The following is a 20,892-nucleotide window of genomic DNA, read 5'->3' on the forward strand; positions in this document are numbered from 1 at the left end:
ATATAAATATTTGCACACACAAACATACAGTCCTCAGCTCTGTCCACTGAGATGTCCAATAACAATGCGCATACTGTGCACACAGACCTTGGTTTTTAAATACCATTCACCACTAAAACAAACCAGGGCTATTCCAAGAAATGATTGATACCAGGTTGAGGCAGGGAAAGGCAAGGTGAGCTTTGAGCACTGTGTGCCAAACATCCAGGAGGCCCACACAGTATGACAGGGATGTAGCAAAAGGACACAGAAGCCAGTATGAAAGGGATCCCACTGGCCAAATCTTGGGCAATTTGAGCATCAAAATAAATAATAACAGAAATAAATTGTAACCCACCAGTAAAACAGGAAACCAACTCTGGACTGATATTCACATATTAAGAGCTTGATGAGGAAAAAGATACTTACATAGTTTCAAAGTACTTCCACCTAAAATACTTATTAATTACAAAAAGAAAAAGGGTAACTTTACAATGGAAAAGCCTGACAGACTCAAACTTAATCATGTGATAAAATGATTATTATCAGTAATGGGACAAACAAAATGCTGTATTCACCAGGGTACAACACCACTTCTGTAATATTCCTGCTAAAGACACACCTAATTTGAACTGAGTCACGAGGAACATGAGACAACTCCAAACTGAGAACCACTCTACAGAGTAAGAGTCCTATAATTGTCAAAAATGTCAGGTCATGAATGTTAAAACCTGCAAAACTGTTCCTGACTAAAAGAGTTTTAGACACTTGACAACTAAATACACATGGTTTGAGCTGAATCCTCTTGCACATTATTGAGAAAACAGATGAAACTCAAATGAGGGGCCTATGGATTAGAGAGGATTCACGTATCAGTTATAATTTCCTGATGGTGGTGGTTATATGTTATTAGTTTTTAAAATCAGTACTTTTTAATGAAAACAACTTGACCAAAAATCTGTCACAGAATTTTGAGACCCATTAAAACAGAAGTTTAATGAGAAAAAAAAAAAATGCCACTGTTTATAGAAAATACACTAAAAATATTCTAGGGTAATGAGACATCATTTCAAATCCTCAACATCTGCATTAAGGGTGCAACTTTTATAAATTTGAAATTATTTCAAAACATTTATAAAAAGTTGATCATAAATTGAACTAGAATTTTTTTTTAAGATTTGTTTATTTTAGAAAGAGAGAAGAGTGCATGAGTGGGGGGAGGAGCAGAAGGAAAGGGAGAGAGAGAATCCTCAAGCAGACTCCCCGCTGAGCATGGAGCCTGATGCAGGGCTCAATCCCAGGACCCTGAGATCAGGACCTGAGCCGAAATCAAGAGCTGGCCGCTCAACTGACTGAGTGACCCAGGCGCCCCGAACTAGAATCTTCTTGACGTGTTATTTTGTGCATGTTCGTTTTACATTCCTAATGGGATCTTCTTCATAGTTCATTCATCCATTGCCTCATTCATTTAACAAATCATCCGTTAAATGCCATACTGTAAGTACAGCGATGAGCAACAGTGACACTGTCCCTGATTATTGTGGAATTTATAAACAAGTGGGGGTGGCGGAAAGGGATTAATCAGCCACACACATAAACAACATAAAACTGTTATGAGCACCCCAAAGGAAAAAATTACCAGGAACATTTATCGAGGGTACTAATCCAACCTGAGCAGTCAGGAAGGCTTCCTTAGTCAAGAGATAGCTCAGCTAAACTTCCAAGTATGGAATTAAGTAACATGGGGTAGGTGGGAATGCTACAGACTAGACTCCAAAATTCTATTCTGTTGCCTGGTTCCACACATGTTCAATTTATTTAAGAAAGTGGTTTAAAATCCTCATGTATCTGGGAGACACGGCGGGGGGGAAGGAGGGAGGGAAAGGAAGGGTAGTGGGGAAGAGCTAGACATGGAGTGCAAAAGCACCAGGGAAGGAGCTAGAAATGAAAGCTCCAAGTTACTAAAATGCAAGACTGCCATCTAGTGGTAATTTGAACAAACCCCTTTCAAGTAATGGGAGAAACCGATTACAACAGATAACAGCATCATTACACAGTGACAGAAATTCTCAAATAAAATTCACCAATAAGATCATTCACCTGTGAGAAAACTAAGTATTTAATACAATCTCCTAAAAAATTCCCAAGAAAATGGCAATTCGAGAAACTAAAGCAATAGTAATTCTGCCCCTCTTGGGGGCATTGCCAAAGAATAAGACATCTTTGGATATATTTGCTAGAATCCAACACTTAAATACTCCTGCAACCAGAACATCCCAATCAAAAAAGGAAGAATTAATTAAAACTAATTAATATTATTTCCTGATTTCAATCATGTATGGCAATTAAACAAATTCTTCTGGCTGAACAAGTTTCCACTGCAAATATTTTTTATCATCAGTACCATTCCTGAAGTGAAGTCAAAATGAATCTAATGACAATAACATTAATTACATAGCTGGTTGCAATTTCGTAAAATTTTGAATTCCAGTTTACTAAGTCCCTTCCTTCTTCTATTGAGGTTAAGACAAACTAAGATTTCCTTTATGTTGTACTAACAACAAAACTAATGACAGAGGTTCACTTAAAAAACTACATCTACCTAAAAGCTCATTTCACAGCTATAACCAACTTCCTAGTTAAATACTTACAAATACATGGAAATAAAAAGAACTCAGACCACTTCTTGTCAGAATTTGGGAGGTATCTCTAGTAAACTTAAGGCAGATGGAGCAGGACTGAGAAAAATCCAATGCAATATGCTTCATGCTCTATTCTTTTTATATACATATTTTGGATTTCCACAGCTAAAAAAAGTGTTGTACTACACCTTGAAGTCCCCTAAAGAATAACAGATAAAACAATAAAGCAAAAAAATAGGAAGCATTAAAAAAACCAAACTTGTCTATTAAAAAAGAATTTTAAATAAGTTAAAATCATGTTAAAGACAAGGGTCAAACAACAAAATCAACCTCTACTTATAAGAAACAACAGGCAAAGATATATCAAGCAAATTCAAACCAAAACAATAATAAAAACAGAATTCCAGGCTAACGATACTGAAGTATGGCTATTATTTTATCCATTAAATGGTATATACAAAAGGAATATGGAAAAGTTATAAACTATGTGCCAAATAATACTGCTTAAGGAGAAAAAAACATGTTTTTGTAAATGAGGAATTGACAGAAACACAACAGAGCTGAAAGACAATTTTTTTAAGTCTTAGGCAGAAAGAATATAAAAAATAAATAAGGACACAGAAAACTGAAAAATGGAATTATAACACTAAACTAAAAATGTATATTAAGTTGTTGTCAGCAGAGAATATATATTATTTTCCAAGTGCCCATGAAATAAAAAACTGACCAGATATTAAGCCATAAAAAGTTATTCCAAATCATAAATTTTCTTTTTTTTTAGATTATTTATTTATTTATTTGAGAAAGAGAGAGAGAGAAACAGCATGAGAGGGGAGAGGGTCAGAGGGAGAAGCAAGCTCCCCGCGGAGCCTGGAACCCGATGTGGGACTCGATCCCGGGACTCCGGGACCATGACCTGAGCCGAAGGCAGTCGCTTAACCAACTGAGCCACCCAGGCGCTCCCAAATCATAAATTTTATACGCATATGAACAAAATGCACTAAAACTTGAAAGTAATTAGAAAAATTTTAATCAAAATAATCTAACCAACTAGGAATATAAAAAATGTTTTCCTAATAATTCTTGGAACAAAAAGGATACCAACACTACATATAATTAGAGGCAATCTACAAAATAACAAGGAGTCTTTTTTTTTTTTTTAAAGATTTTATTTATTTATTTGAGAGAGAGAGAATGAGAGAGAGAGAACACATGAGAGGGGATAGGGTCAGAGGACGAAGCAGACCCCCCGCCGAGCAGGGAGCCCGATGCGGGACTCGATCCCGGGACTCCAGGATCATGACCTGAGCTGAAGGCAGTCGCTTAACCAACTGAGCCACCCAGGCGCCCTAACAAGGAGTCTTAATATTAAAATCTAGAAGGGAAGGGGATACAGAAATAAGTAATAATCAAGAGCAAATGCTTGGTCATCAAACAAAAATAAATTTAGGTGGGGGCGCCTGAGTGGCTCAGTCGTTAAGCATCTGCCTTCGGCTCAGGTCATGATCCCAGTGTCCTGGGATCGAGCCCCGCATCGGGCTCCCCGCTCCGTGGGAAGCCTGCCCTGCTTCTCCCTTTCCCACTCCCCCCTGCTTGTATTCCCTCTCTCGCTGTCTCTCTCTCTCTCTCTGTCAAATAAATAAATTAAAAAAAAAAAATCTTAAAAAAAAATAAATTTAGGTGAACAAACTGAAAGTTAAAAAGAAGAAAAAAATCAAACTGCAGGGAGGAAAAGAGAAAAATTAATAAATAAAAAACCTTTAAAGGAAATAAGGAATAAAACCAAGAGCTAGGTTTTTAAAATAATAAATTATGTTTTGAGCACACACACAAAAGGGAAATAAGCAAAAGTAACAAGCAAGCACACACACTGCAGACATCTAGAAATCTATATGATTTCTAGTGAATTTTGAAAATCTAAATGTCATGTATATAAGAAAACATCAATTATCAAGGTTGTCACAATAAGTAATAGAAAACTAGGGGCACCTGTGTGGCTCAGGTGGTTAAGCCTTCAGCTCAGGTCAGTCTGCCTTCAGCTCAGGTCATGATCCTGGCATCCTGGGATCGAGCCCCACATCCGGCTCCCTGCTCAGTGGGGAGTCTCCTTCTCCCTTTCCCTCTGCCTCTCCCCCCTGCTCATGCTCACACACTCTCTCCCCCTCTCTCTCTCAAATAAATAAAATCTAAAAAAAAAAAAAAAGAAACAGGAAACTAAGTCACAGATATCTGAAAAAGTTACCCAGACATTCCTTCTCCCACCCAAAAAGGGGCACACAATCAGAGAGTTCTAGAGGTGCATTCTTTCCAAATTTCATGAAGACCTGTAAATGCTGTTTAAACTCTCTAGAACACAGGATGGGGAAATAAAAGCTTTTCTATTTAAGCGTTCAAAGTTAGCATCAGCTTGCCTCCAAAACTGGATGAAGACAGCCCTCCGAAAAAGAAACTGACTTGCCTAACTTATGACCAGTGATATAAAAAGCCTTTAAACAAAATACTAACAAATCAAAAATAGACGTATATTAAAATATTAATTCACATGGCAAAGTGAATTTACTTCTGAAACCCAAGGATGATTTGATAGTAGGAACATTAGTACAACACATTAACAGCTCACAGTATTATATGGTCACATATTAATAAACGCAAAAATAAAACTTTTGATTTTTAAAACTTAGTAAAAGTAGAAATTCTTTACTATGAGAAAGAATCTGTACTCAGAAGAAGAGCTAATGTATTTAATGTAAATACTAGCAAAATTCACATTAAAGTCCAAATAAAACAAGGATGCCCAGTGTCTCCTTTTTACTTTAATCATTCTCATAGTTATATCTAAAAGTTATGAAACAATGAAAGATACACAATATAACTATGGATAAGGAAAAATTCTAGGGACCTACCAAGAAAATCCACAGTATCAACTGAGAAACTATGAAAACTAGTAAGAAAGTTCGGTAAGGAGGTTGATTTTCAAGTGAACATATAAAACTTGACAGCTTTCTTAATTATAAGTAATAACAAGCCTGAAAACAATGATCTCTTTCGTAAGAGAAACCAAAAAAAATACATAAAGTACTTAAAAGTAAATAGAAATGAACAGAACTTACAACAAGAAAACTAGAACACTTAGGTGAGGGCATAAAAAATGAGTAAACAAACCTATACACCATGTTCCTAAGCAGTGAGACTTAATATAAAAAATTGTCAAAAAAAAAAATCAATTTCTCTCAGATTATTCTAGAAGTTTCATGCAATGGAAATTTTTTGGCACTTGAAAAAACTATTCGAGGGCGCCTGGGTGGCTCAGTTGGTTAAGCGACTGCCTTCGGCTCAGGTCATGATCCTGGAGTCCCTGGATCGAGTCCCGCATCGGGCTCCCTGCTCGGCAGGGAGTCTGCTTCTCCCTCTGACCCTCCCCCCTCTCATGTGCTCTCTCTCATTCTCTCTCTCTCTCAAATAAATAAATAAAATCTTTAAAAAAAAAACAAAACTATTCGAATACTATTTAGAATAAACTATTCTGAAAAATAGGTAGAAAAAATTCTTAAAATTGTTTTTGAAAAAGACTACAGGGTGTTAGCTGTACTACACAGTCAGTTACACAACAGGGATACTAGAGCAACAAAGATATTACACAAGACAGAACGGTCAGGATAATTAAAATCAAGGGTACTAGAGCAACAAACAGCCCCCAAACAAATGCTAGTCCATAGCTTCTGAGAACTGTGGTATTTCAAACCAGAGGGGACAAATAATATGACTAGGAAGTCAGAACAATTCAACCTAGATTCAGAAAGTCAGGAACTAGGCACAATAGTGGTATCTTACCAACCAGTTTCCAAACTGTTTTTACTAACCACGCCATGTTTCTGTAAGAGCTCCCACAGAGCAACCACATACAATGTCTTCTAAGCAATGTTTCCTCCCCTTCTTTTACTAGAGGGTCAGGAACAGAGTTGCAAATGAGTTATAAATGTAAATATTTGAGAAATAACTCAATTTATCAACATTATAAAATTCTTTGGAGAAAGAATGGGTTCAGCTGTAGCTGCTAACTACTAACAACAGGATTAAGTAAAATATAAACACTGAAAGCACATTATCAAATGCACTTGAAAAAGGCTGAACTAATTTAACACTCCTACCAGCACAAAAAGTACCCCCTTTTCCCTAGTCTTCAGCAACCTATGTTCATTTTCTTTGAGAAATTCTACTTGGAGGAATTGGTGGCAAAGCAATAATCAGAAATACACACAAAAAAATAATTAAGGATATCAACCGTATCACAGCTTATAATTTTGAAATGCTGAAAACTTAAATTCCCGAACTGTTACCATTAAAATAATCATTGTACATTACTCAATAGAATATTATATAAACATTAGTAATGATGTCGCTGAAAATACTGAATGGCATGGGGAGATTTTTTTATAAAATACTGTGCAGTAAAAATAGTTTTGGTGAATTTTCATATTGTAAAACCAATCTATGAAAGGATAAAATTTAATTTCAAAATTATGTGAATAAGTCTGAGGATAGATAACAAAATGCTACACAGTGGATTTTCTTCTCTTCCTATAGATTCTTCTCTAAATGGTTTCTAATTTACCAAATTTCCCACATAAAGATCCACTGCTTAGGGTGCCTGGGTGGCTCACTCAGTTAAGTGTCCCACGTTTTCGGCTCAAGTCGTGATCTCGAGGTTGTTGAGACCAAGTCCCGCATCAGGCTCCCTGCTCAGTGGGAAGTCTGCTTAAGACTCTCTCTCCCTCTCCCTCTGTGGCTCCCCACTGCATGTGCATGCTCTCTCTCTCCCTCTCTCTAAAATAAATAAATCTTAAAAAAAAAAAAAAAGATCTATTGCTTGATAATCAGAAAAAAAATATTTACTACAAAGATACTCCACTTTTGTGAATTTGTAACTAAATAATTATACACGCAAACATTTTGTACAATAATGCTGATCTCAGCATTATTTAAAATAGAAAATAATTAGAAACAATTTAAATGTACAACAACGAAAGTTGGGATAAGTTATAGTAGTAGCTCTGGAGGATGTCCATTTAAACTCTGTTTCAGAGGAATATTTAATGACCAGAAAAAGTGTTAACAATATAATGTTTGGTTAACATACAGACTGTGAAACTGCATGGGTTACAAGCCTTATTTTTTAAAATAAATACCTAACTATGTATATGTAGAAATCATATATTGCCTTAGGAAAAAAAAAGGCTAGAAGAAAACAATAATATTAAAGTGATTATCTCTGGATGATGCATTGTTGACGGTTTTCATTTTCTTAACACCACTCTGTTACCCAAATTCCCTACAAGGTTGAGTTTGGAAAGTATGATAAACACACAAGAATACCCAAAGGGCAAGTGCTAAGGAGAAGGGGAAATTTTAAAATAAAGCAGCCATCTGTCCCATTGCTTTGATTTGGTTTCAGTTATAGAATTTTATTTATTTTAAATTTAAAATGACACTAAAGGAGGAGGTTTTTTATGTATCACATAGAGGTATAGGTTTTAAAAAAAATAGAAAAAACCTTTTAATAAATAAATTTAAAAAAAAGGGGGGGGGAACTGCTCCAAAACGTTAAGCTTTTAATTTAATTAATTAATTTATTTATTTGAGAGACAGCGCGAGCAAGTGAGCATGCACAGAGGGAGGGAGAGAGAGAAGGAGAAGGAGAATTTCAAGCAGACTCCCTGCTAAGTGCAGAGCCCAACACGGGGCTTGATCTCAGGACCCTGAGCCAAAATTGAGTCTGCCACTTAACCAACCTAGCCTCCCAGGCACCCCTGTAAGCTTTTAATTTTAAAAATTAAAATACTTAATAAAGTTTAAAGTAGTAAGAGTACTATTTTATAAAAGTAAATAAACAAGTATAGTTAATAAAGATGTCATCTCCCTATAGCTTTACAATTTGAAGATTATCATTTCAGGAATAGAAAGCCTTTTTTATATTTATATACTCGTAAGGAGCACCCAAAATACAAACATAATTCCATTTAATCAATTGTCCTTTTCTCCTCTAAAATACTATGTTAGCATTATGCTTACAAGTTAAATAGGGAAAACAGGAGGTTCTTTAATTGTTGTAGCATTCTGAATGAGTTTCAAATAAGGTAATTTTTAAAAAATACATGAATGTTTAAGGTCAAAAATAAATTTTTCTAAGAAATGTGACATTCAGTGATTACTAGCTATGTCCCCAAATCCCAAAAATAAAGAATGTAAAATAGATTTGTATCAAGAATATTCATATCACTCTTCATGCAAAATATAACCAGACTCCTCAAACAAAACATACATATTTAAAATGGATTATTTAAAGTTAGATTACTTAAAATATTTTAAAACTTTAAAAAATGTTTATAACTGAACCAGATTATTAGTCTACCTAATCTTCCTATGATTATTGCATTAAATTAGTGAATCTGACTAAAGCTTTTATCCCACACATGTTAATTATTCAGCATATACAATTTCCTATTTTCCACGAAAATAATGACAACTGAGTACAACCTCTTCAACTCTTGAAAGCTTTAATTTTCAGAAATGCCCCTTAAAAAGCATCATCATATTCACACTTTTAACAACTTTAATATTTTTGCTGGTACAACACTAGAGTTTTAAAAAAATGTCTCATGAGAAAAAAACAATGAAACTAAAAGCTGGTTCTTGGAAAAGTTCAAAAAATTTTTAAAAATTCTAGCAGGACTGACAAAGGAAAACAGAGAGAAAACACAAATTACTATTTATCAGGAATGAAAGGGGGTGTCACGACAGACACTGCAGACCTCAGAAGGTTAGCAGGGGAACCCTGTGACCAAATAAATCTACACACACTTTTGACAATTTAGAAGAAATGATCAATTCCTAAAAAGCACAAACTACCACATACCATAACTCACTCAAGATGAAATAATATGAACAGCCCTAAAACTATTAAAGAAATTCAAAGACTATCAAAAAAGAAATCCTTCCAGACCCAGATGGTTTCACTGGAGAATTCTACCAAACATTTAAGAATTAACACGAAATCTACACAAGCTCTTCCAAAAAACAAGAGGGAACATTTCCCAACCCATTTTATGAGGTCAGTATTACAACTATACCAAAACAAAATATAATACAAGAAGAAAAAAGAAAACTATAGCTCAATATCCCTCCTGAATATAAATGCAAAAATTCTTAACAAAACGTTAGCTATTATACACAATGACCAAGTGGATTTTATTCCATGGATAAAAAAAGGCTGGTTCAATATTCAAAACTCAATCAATGTAATATGCCGTATTAGCAGTCTTCTAAAAAAGAAGAAAAATCACATCAGACCAAGTGATGCAGCCACAGCATATGACAAAGTTCAACACCCACTCATGATAAAAACAAAACAACTCAGCAAATAGTAATAGAAGGAAACCTCAACTAGATTTTAAAATTTGCAGAAAACTACAGCTAACATCTTATTGAAAGGTGACCGATAAAGGAGTGGCACAAGGCTGTGTAGTGATAGAAGTATTCTGTATCTTGATTGTGGTGACTAGTTCAAGAATCTACAAATGTAATAAAATGTCATGAAACTCTGCACCCACACTGCACCAATGTCAAATCCTGACTCTGGAAGATGTAGCCACTTGAGGAAATTCAGTGAAGAGAACATGAGACCTTTCTGCAACTTCTACCACATTTCTATGAGACTATTCAAAATTAAAAATTAAAAAAGATTATGTAATTCTCTTCTAGATGAATTGACATTAAAAACTAGATTTTATGCAGCATAAGTAATGAATCTTTAGTTGTATTTAATTTGGATGAAATCAAAGATACTCATTGCATTTTAAAGGGTTTTTCACCAACAAAGCAAAGCTCAGTTTATTTCAAATTTTGCATAATAAATATCTGAATTTTGAGAATTAGAGAAAACAAAAGAACAACGAACCTTTTTTTAAACATGTCAATAGTTTAAAAAAAAAACAAACTTATGTCCTTCAGTTACGATGCCTGTATACTTTCTAAAATTAGGGGAACAAAACATGTCTTACCATAATTAAATTGACTGTTGGACTTTTCACAGTTAATGATGTTAAATCTATAAGCAACACCCGGTCGCATTCCACTGACTTCAAAGTAAAACCACTGGTGATAATGATTGCTATTTATATCTGAGTTCAAAATAAGATCATATTCATTTCTGAAAATAGAAAATAAAGAAATCTGATGAAAATTAGGAAAATATCTGTGTACAGACAAAATAAGAAAATTTTAAATGACTTACTTTCTAATTTGAATTACTTTGCGCAGATTTCCAGATTCAAATTTGGAGTTAAACTTCAAAATATCTCCTTCTTCTGGAATAGTGTAACTAAATAAAATTTTTGAAGTAAGTATAATAAAATACATTGCATGTAAATAGGTGAACAAAAGATAAATAAAACTACACTACAAATTAAAAATATACCACTATGGACACGTCACCCTCCTCATTATTTTTAAACCAAAAAATACAACCAACACAAGCAAAACACAAACTCTGGCTAACATTTACAGATTTAAAAATTGTAACTACAAGTAGAGATGTGTTCCCACATTTATAGTGAATGTTAATCACAAATAAGAAATTTTGCCTCACTGAATAAATGTCATTCCTAAATACTAAAAATCATATAAAAAGGCCAAATGTATTTTTTAAAAGGCACATGACCTGTATTGAGTAGCAATAATTCTAATTAAACTACGTAGTTCTCAGGTGAAAATATTAAATTTACAGAGCTGTATGAGATAACAGATATTATTTTATTTAGTACCAAAAAGGTGAAGGTATTATCTTCACTTTACATAGTCACTACTTTAGTAAGTATTTACTGAGCACCTACTAGGTACCAGATGCAGTTTTAGTTGAATGTCTGTTTCCCTGATTAAATACAAATTCTTGCTCTTCTGAAGCTTATATTCTAATAAGGGAAAACTAAGACTCCAAGAAGCTCAATGACTGTGGCCAAAGTCATTTCAGTTAGAAATAGCACTGGTATGTATGCTATCCTCAGGGTTCCTGAGTTTCTCTTTTTATCACATCTGCCTTATCTGTCTGACACAGAATTGTAACCATTGACATAACTAAGATATTTTGAATAAGTAGATTTGGTTTCCATTTTTAAGATTATTCCAAATTCAGTCATTAGCTTTGATACAGCTTTTACCCTTATTTCTCTGACAAAGATCTTTAAAAGGTGTTTTATTTCCTCCAAAAAGACCAGTAAGATGTGAAATTTCTCCCCAAATATTAGAATGTTGAGGGAGGGGAAAACCCATTGAGGGCTAATTAAATGTTTCCTCTGAGGAGGCAAATAATAGTCACATTCATCACTTCTAATTTTCATTTATTTACTTATATTTAAACCTTAAAATGTGATGATACCAGTGATAACCCTAAATTGTAAATAACACCAAAGCATCAAGCATCATAAACAAATGGCCTTAAAGGTCTGGAAAGTAATCAAAAGGACCAATGCACATCATAAGCAGTAAAAGATGAGAAAGAGTAGTGGGGACTATGGAGAAATTGGCAAGCACATATTCCTTCTAAAAGGGATGGTAATTTGTTGTCCCAAGGAAATGAAGGCTCAATATTACAGGACAAAACTGCAGCCTTTCATGTGAAATTTCCACTTTCTCCAATGGAGGTAATTTCAGATTTTTTAAACACAGTATCAGTTTGTGACCTTTCCCCTTATTAAGCCCATTAAAAGTCTACCTATGAACAAACAAAAGCCTGTGATGTATTCAATTTAACATGATTAACTATTTATTCCATTACCATTATATCCCTGCTAAAAGATGAAAATGGAGTAAGGGCAAACTAGGTGCAAGTTAGTTATATTTTTTTATCTTTTACAAACAACACTGAAACTTGAGAGTCCAAATAAAAGTAAAAGCAACAACAACAGCAACAACAGACTTACTTTGGGTTATCTAAGTCATATACCACTCGATCTATGATATCACTCTGATGTATTAACCTCTCAATATCTTGAGCAATTTTTGTCCTGAAATCATAAATGAGAAGCGTTGACTACCAAAATTCATTATTATATGCCAAGGCACAACTTTTTCTAATAAGTTTTGGATGAAAAAAGTATAAAATGACAAAACTTCCTTAAAATAAAAATGATCACTCTATATATTTTGTACACACAAATTTATCAATACACAGCAAGACAAAAACCGGTATTTTTAAAGTCTGAATTCTAGAAAATAACCATGTAGAATACAGCTACAAGTTCAATAGCTTAAAAAAAAATCTTGAATGCATATTATGACTTTCTACATAGAAATTATATGAAACCTCTCTCTAGCCCTTAAGCACATAATTTTACGTAACAGCACTAAAGATCTAAAAGCCAGAAATTACGTATAAAGGAGATTTGTTAAACCCACGCTTGCTGGAATGTAGCTAAAATGTAACTGGCAAACAGTTTACACATTCCGCAGAATCTGTGCTCTCTTCTGTGGCTGGAGAGGAAATGTGGAGGGTGAGGGGAACACTTGTGTCAGGAAGCAGAGAGTGGACCTTGAATCTCCAGGATCCTCTAGGCCTGATCTCCCCATGAATCAGTCCAACAAAATGGACACCAGCTAACTGAAAAATTCCTAAAATCCCTGCCACTGTCCTAGAAGAGTGAGCCACACACAAATCCCACAATCTTCCCTGTCAGTAATTAAGCCAAGGAATACAAAAATCACTAAAAGTGGCACCGAACTGTAACCAAACCAGAACAAATTTGGATAAAGCCAGGTGCCTGGAACTCCAGGTAGACTGGCCACAAAGGTCTTGGTGGGAAGATGCCTGCTGGTGTTAATAGTCATAGTATCACTTGTCATACCAGCACTTATTCTTAAAGAGGAAGCCAATTATATGAAATGATTTAAATTTCAAGTTTGTCTGTTTCAGCTAAAGACTGGTAATGCAGATTAGAACTGTGGTCTACTGACATTGATAGAGCAGAGTGGGAAAATTTGCCAAAATGGTTATAAATAAAATCTGAAGAATACACTAAACACTGAAAGTCTCCTGAACTTCAGGTAGATGTGAAACTAGTCTCCTGCACAAAGATACTTTTTTGTGATTATGGTGTATTAACTCTCATATAGTTTAGAAATATACCTAGTAATATCACAGTATAACTTCAGAATAAGCTAAGAATCTATTCTGATGAACTAAAAATTATCAGGAAAACATTAAAAGGTGTGATAAATACAGGAAAAAGAATGTACAACTCTAAATTTATTTTTAGTTTTATTCTACAAAAAATAACTCATCACTGTAAGCAGTCTATCAAAAATAAATAAATAACCCACTACCAAAGGATTATGATATAAATCCTTGAGTTAGGTTCAATATCATAACTTTCAAATGCCAAATTCTTTCTAAAGAAACAACCTTTTAAAAAGCTTTTAATTACAATAACAAACAAGTCCAAAATTTATATCACCCAGATCTTCGACAATAAAAGAGATGGCACTCACATATATTCAGATATGCCATACAAAAAAAAAAAAAAAAAAGTGAGTATTCAAGTATGGGTGAAAGCATAAATATATCCACTTGTCAGAACAATTTATTAAATAAGGCTGATACATACCACAAATGTGCAAAAATTAATACCTACAAAAGTCTGAGTGTTTTTCTTTTTTAAAGGAAAATGTTATTAACAGGCTGATGCAACAGCTCAGTTCTACAGCAAAGTTCCATTATATAAGAGAGGGTCAGAATAGCACAGAGAGCCATGGGCCAGCGGGTGTAATTGCGTGAGCTGACCCGTGGTGATGTGGAAAACTGCAGAGCACAGCCTCTGTATAAAAAACAAACTGATCACTGCCGGGTAGGAACCAGAGGTTAAGGCTGTCATACCAATTTTTCAAGAAACATCAGAAACTTGGATTTCTATGGGGAATCTCCCAAATTTTAAATGTTGGCAATCAGTAAAAACAAAACAAACAAACCAACCAGTCTGCAAGTGAAGTCAAAATCGTGTGCAAATTAATATGGCCTACAGGCCACTGGTTTTCAACGTCTGACACTGTATTTTAGGGGACATAGTGGCCCATGTATATTAGACTAGACCTAAAATTACACTTGAGGGAAATAGCTGTCCTGCCATCAGCCCTCATAAATAAAGAGGAAAACCAGTCCTTTATTCAGGTATGGATTTGTGTTAAGCAGCACAAGTTTCATAAAATATCAATCCTTCCTTCCTTTACCTCACCTGCCTATTAAAATATATGGCTCTCCAGTCAAAACAAAACAATAAATATTTTCCAGGTACCCTTGGGGACTATAACCTCAAACCTACTGATATTCAGTATCTATCAAAGGCTTGGCCCAGAAGATAACTCCTGCAGGGCAGTCTGAACAGTAAATACTCAGAAGGTCATGTGATATGCGGCCACCAGCAAAACTGTCCTGTGTTAATTAGGTTTTAACCCATACAGAGCAGCCTTACAAGAAACAATTTAATACATCTCAATGCTATATTTGCTATAAGGATGTCATGGGAAATGTTGTTCATTACATTAAGTGCTCCCCGAGGAGCCACAGAAGATAATCTTTATAGAGAGTATGGTTTAAGCCATATACATGATCACTATATATAAAGGATGAACAGGACAGGCTCATGACCTAGACCAGAGTCTGACTCTTGGCTCTGCCATTTACTAACGGCATAACCTTGTTGCTCAAAAACCCTAAGCTTCAGCACAGTCTTGTGTAAAATAAGAGGAAGAATAGCAATTTCCTCACAGAGCCATTATAACGTGAAATGACATACTTCATATACACACGCACACTGCGCAAAAAGTGCTGATTACTCAGTTCTCTGCCTGGCTCATAAACACTCAGAGTCATCTACCACTGTTGCTCCTACTAAGATTTCTACCACTGTCTCCATTCCAGAAGTACTTACATTTCCCCTGAGCCATCCTAGACTTACTATAAGGAAATCCAGGGTTTTGCTTTCCTTATTTTGCTTTTGCCACAATTCTTTCACCTACTTTTTAATTTTAAATTTCTGAACACGTAATATATTGACAAGGAGCAAAAATCATATGCTATATAAAAGTATAAGATGGAGACTCTCAACACAATCCATATCCTCCCTCCATCTAGCTAACTACTTGTATTACTCTCCTTCCGCAAGCACCTTATAGCTCCTTCCATCAGTGCCTAGAGATTTTTCTGTTTTTTAATCACTGCACAGCATTCACAGAAAAGATATACCATAATGTATTTAACTAGTCCGACTGATGAGCACACCGTAACGAAAAACTTTGAACACCATTTCACAGATGTGCGAATTATATGTATATATATCATGCATATAAATTATAAATTCCCATAATGTGTCAAAGGAAATATGTACTGTTAATCTTGATAGACCCTGTCAGACTGCCCTCCACAAGAGGTACTATCAATTTGCAATCCCATTATCAATGTATAAGGGAGCCTGTTCCTCCACAGCCTCATTAATAGAATGTGCTATCAAACTTCTAGATTTTGGCAATTTGATATGTGGGACATGATATCTCAGTACATTTTAATTTGCATTTCTTTTATTTTGAGAGAAGTTGAACATATTTCTGTGATTAAGAGTCACTGTATTTCTCTGTCATATTTTTCATTTTATTTTGATAAAAGTATTTGGTAAATGCTTTTTAAAACAAGGCAATATGAATTATATTTTATTATAAAATACAGTTAGGCAATTCTAAAACATACAGAAAAAATAATGGAAAGTAAAATCAAAATGCTAAAAGTAACCACCTCTGGGGAATGGGGCAAAGAAGGACCTTTCTTCTTTCTACTTTTTCTCATGCTCTAATTTTACAGAATATGAAAACAGAAAAAATGTACCCAAAAATGCTAAGCATACTTTAAACTACAAGAGATGAGTTTCACTTTAATTTGTAAGCCAACTTAAACCAAAACTATGGATTCAAGTAATTGTCAGTATGTGATTACAGTAAAAAAAAAAAATTAAGGGTTAAAGTACTATCTACATTGAGATGTGAAGCTTATAATAGGCTTTCCCCCTTCCATATGAGGTGAAGAAATTTTTAACGAAGTTTTATTCATTTGCTGCATTATTTTAAAAAGATTATTAAAAGGTCAGTGATAATCATAAAGTAGAAATTCAAAATAACAAAAAGATATTTTCACTGAGTAATTTTAAGAAATCTAATGCCTCCTTTTTCTGAAAATAATAAAATAGTAAATCCTTAATAATTTTGACATTATTCATTTACAATTTTACTGCATTCGAACAGGGGCTGGGCTAAAAAGTTGGCAAATAATTTATAAAATGTTTATCATTTGCTCAAAAACTAAGTTGCAGAAGACTAGGAAAATAAGATAAGCAAACTAGAAACAATATCCTCAATGTAGTATTTCAAAAATGGCAGCATTCCTGAGTACTAAGAAATACTTACTACCTGGCCCATATTGGATATTTTATCACATATACAGAACCAGGAAGCCTTCAGACTACCTAGCTACTAGAGTCAAGCAAATTTTTCCTTTAAGGACCAAGGAGTAAATATTTCAGGCTTTGAAAGCCACATGGTCTCTGTGACAACCATTCACCTCTGCCACGGTGGCACCAAAACAGTCATAGATCATACATAAACAAATAGGAATGAATGGCTGTCATACAATTTTTATGTGTCACAAAAAAATTTTTTTTCCAGATTTTTTTGAACCATTTAAACATGTAAAACCACTCTTAGCTTGTGGGCTGAACATAAACAGACAGTAGTGAGCTGTATTTGACACAACAGGCCATAGTTTGCTAACCATGATCGAGGTGAACAAACTTTTCTGATCATGACCTACTAGAAATATTTTAAAAATCACTGTCCTGATGAGCCGTCTGGGTGGTTAGTCAGTTAAGTGTCCGACTCCGACTCTTGATTTTGGCTCAGGTCATGATCTCAGGGTCATGGGATGGAGCCCCACTTCCGGCTCTGTGCTCAGCGGGGAGTCTGCCTGAGATTCTCTCTCTCCCTCTGCCCCTCCCCCTGGGCACACTCTCTCTAAAATAGATAAATAAATCTTTAAAAAAAAAATTACTGCCCTGAGTGCACGCATGCACGTGCACGCACACACACACTCGCCCCTGAAACAAAAGTTTATGAAATAATACTTTGATGTACTACATGTGACACACTATTATTTTCTCCTTTAATACTAGTTACTAAATGGCCATCAATCCATAGTTTGAAAAGAAAATTGCTATCTACAGAAATTAAGTTATTTCACTCAAACATGCACACACAGAATTAGTGGGACAGCCAAGTCTAGAATCCAAACACTTTACTTGCTTTTCAGGTGCCCTGTCCTGCCAGGACACACCACAGTGACTCATCACACTTATCAAGTCAAACCCACTGGTTCAAGTATGCTTGCTACATGCATTTATTCTTCCAGTCTCAAATTAATGTCACTTGAAGGAACAAATGCAGTTCCCCCACAGTTCCTGTGAGCATCTCCTAAGGAGAGCCTGAAAAGACAAATACCAGCAGGACAAACTTTGTCCCCAACACTGCAACCGTTCTCAGGGCTGCAACTCCTCATCTCTATCCCCCAACATCAATCTAAATCCCCCTCTCACTCCTGCAAGTCTTGGATTAAGTGACCCAAACTTAGAGAGGTCTGAGCCCCTGGCAATCATATCATCTCATTCCAGGGTCGCTGTGACATGCTCACTCACACTTAAAATGAGTGGATCACTTGAGTTCCACACATATACAACCTGCTGCCATGGCGTGTACAAGCAATCTTACCTCCTTTAGCTGATCTGGGTCAAGATGGTAGAGCCTATTTCTGCCTGCTGGTCCTAGACACAAGAATCTACAGTAACCTGTTGGCAACCACAGCTTGCAGTGAAGTTGTACCCTTACTATGTCCCCCCACCATGGAAAGACTACATCCACTTTGGGAACCTGGACTACTAACCCTGCAGAGATCAGAGGTACAGGGACAGAAAGCACCAAGTCCCCCAGTGGGACACTGCGAGCTACAGGAAGTTAGGACTACTTCCTGTCCCCACCTCCTGGTATGAGACTTATGTGTTCTTTCTTTTGGGGATACAGAACCATGTGGAAGTTTCTAGTTTGGTGCATATACACTTCATTCTGAAAGATGGCAACCCATCACTGCAGAGTATTTCCTCCTAGTTGGAGCTGCACTGTGCCTTCTGAAAGCCATTCTAGCACTCCAAGAGGCCAGCTGCCTCTGGACAGTGCAGTGTGTGATGCAACCAGTGGATGCCAGAGCACATGCCCACTCCTACACACCTTTCCCAGCAAAGTGAGTCCCCTGTTCTGATGCTATGTTATATGTCATTCCATACCTGTGGGTCAAGGAGCCAACTGGTAGCATTAAACATATACTAAGTTGCTAAATAAAAATGATTAATTTATATGATACATTAAATACAAAAAATTAGTAAGATACAACTGTTGCTTTAAAAAAGCCTATAGTCCAAGGAAAATCAAATGCCTACAGCACTGTCTTCCTGTATCATTACATACTATATTCATAACAAGATCACAGAGATTAGGCACTAGTAAACCATCACCACAAAACCCTAAACATAACCACTGAAAATAGTCAAGCTGCACCACAATTGTACTTAATATGCCAAATATTACTAGATGGTAATAGTTAATACTATTTGTAATTTCTAAAATTAATTGGCAAGGTTTAATAACCTTAGTTACTGCTTTTTATTAGTCCCAAATTTTCATAGAGTATTTCCAATTTCAATTTTTGCAAAATAATACTGTCCACATTTCTATTTTTAAATCATGTATCTAAATCAAGTTCAAATTATAATCAAATTACTAAATTAATATATTACTAGTATTTATTCAAAGATTAGTAAATAATCTATATATTCAGATGCCATCTAAATAAAAAATTTCTAAATTGTCCAATGGTCAGGTTTACTATGCTGAATAAGTAATTCTGCAACGTAATTCGGTCCAAGGCCTTCACAATATCATTGTTTAAGCCCTGGGCCAAAGAAATAGTTCTGTTTTGATCACCTAGCTGCTGTTGTGATGTTCTGTCATTATCTTTAATATCATCTGAATAAGTAATGAGCTTAGAAAAGAAACAAAGTTAACCCATAAGGATAACTGCAAATAAGCGCAAATTTCCAAAGCAGGATAAAAAATTACAGTAACTTTAATCCAGAGTACTTTTCTTCCTAAATACCCACATTTAACAATGGTCTTGTTTAAGAGAAAGAAGAAACCTGAAACTCACCTTTGTACACCATAAGGTCTTTCTAAAATAGGCTCTCTGAATGGAGGCGGAATGTGACCAAAATAATCAGGATAAGCCACTTCTGAATATTCTGGGACAGACTTTGTATTTTTCACAATCTCAATATAGAGATCTGAGTCGTGGAGGGTGGGTCCATCAGAGACTTCCGCTGATGCTTGTTCCACTGATGAAGTAGATTCTGTATCTTCATCATCCTCAGTTTCAACTCCAGTACAACAAAGCTTCCCTAGCTGAACTGTTCTTCCCTCAAACAGAACATTTCCACAAGTGGCCATGTGTGGACAAGTTTTAGTGCACGTGAGGACGGTAAGAGGGAGACTGTAGTCCTTCTTCGCTCCTGCATTAAAACCTGGGGCTGTCTGAGAAGGGATATTCTGCAACGTAATTCGGTCCAAGGCCTTCACAATATCATTGTTTAAGCCCTGGGCCGAAGAAATAGTTCTGTTTTGATCACCTAGCTGCTGTTGTGATGTTCTGTCATTATCTTTAATATCTTCTTTCACCAGATCCATACAGGTAGGTTTCTTATCACCTTCATCTCCTTTAGGAGACACATTTGCTTTCCTTACAACTCCTTTTTTTAAATTGCCTGGATTCCCAGATGCTTCCTCTCCCGCAGTAGGAACAACAATAGGACCACGTACTTTTCCCTCAAATACAAAAGGCTTTGGTTCTTTGGAGATTAAATCATAGTCCTTTGAAAATAAAAAAAATACGTTTAATCTTTAATCTGTAAATATTAAAATGTATTAACAAAACTAAGATTACATTCTTGTATATACTGCTTCGGAAAACTAACATTTGAAAATTATAAAAATGGATAAAACAGAGTACATTTTAATTTCACTAAATAAAACACAAAATACTTAGCCACAAAATTCATCACACTTATTTTACTTTTTCTATTATAAA

General features: G+C 35.2%; 1 protein-coding gene across 1 annotated transcript in view; it reads right to left on the bottom strand.

Annotated features, from left to right (window-relative positions):
- AGTPBP1 (ATP/GTP binding carboxypeptidase 1) overlaps window positions 1-20,892 on the bottom strand; it is a 139,122-nt gene that overhangs the window by 39,154 nt on the left and 79,076 nt on the right. The window contains exons 13-16 of the mRNA XM_021677917.1: window positions 19,960-20,675; window positions 12,596-12,679; window positions 10,912-10,998; window positions 10,679-10,827 (exon numbers count right to left, since the gene is read on the bottom strand). Of these exons, the coding sequence (XP_021533592.1) occupies window positions 10,679-10,827; window positions 10,912-10,998; window positions 12,596-12,679; window positions 19,960-20,675 (1,036 nt within the window). The remainder of the gene's footprint in view (window positions 1-10,678; window positions 10,828-10,911; window positions 10,999-12,595; window positions 12,680-19,959; window positions 20,676-20,892) is intronic.

The sequence above is a fragment of the Neomonachus schauinslandi genome, chromosome 13 (assembly GCF_002201575.2).
Source record: "Neomonachus schauinslandi chromosome 13, ASM220157v2, whole genome shotgun sequence".
NCBI classification, from domain to species: Eukaryota; Metazoa; Chordata; class Mammalia; order Carnivora; family Phocidae; genus Neomonachus; species Neomonachus schauinslandi.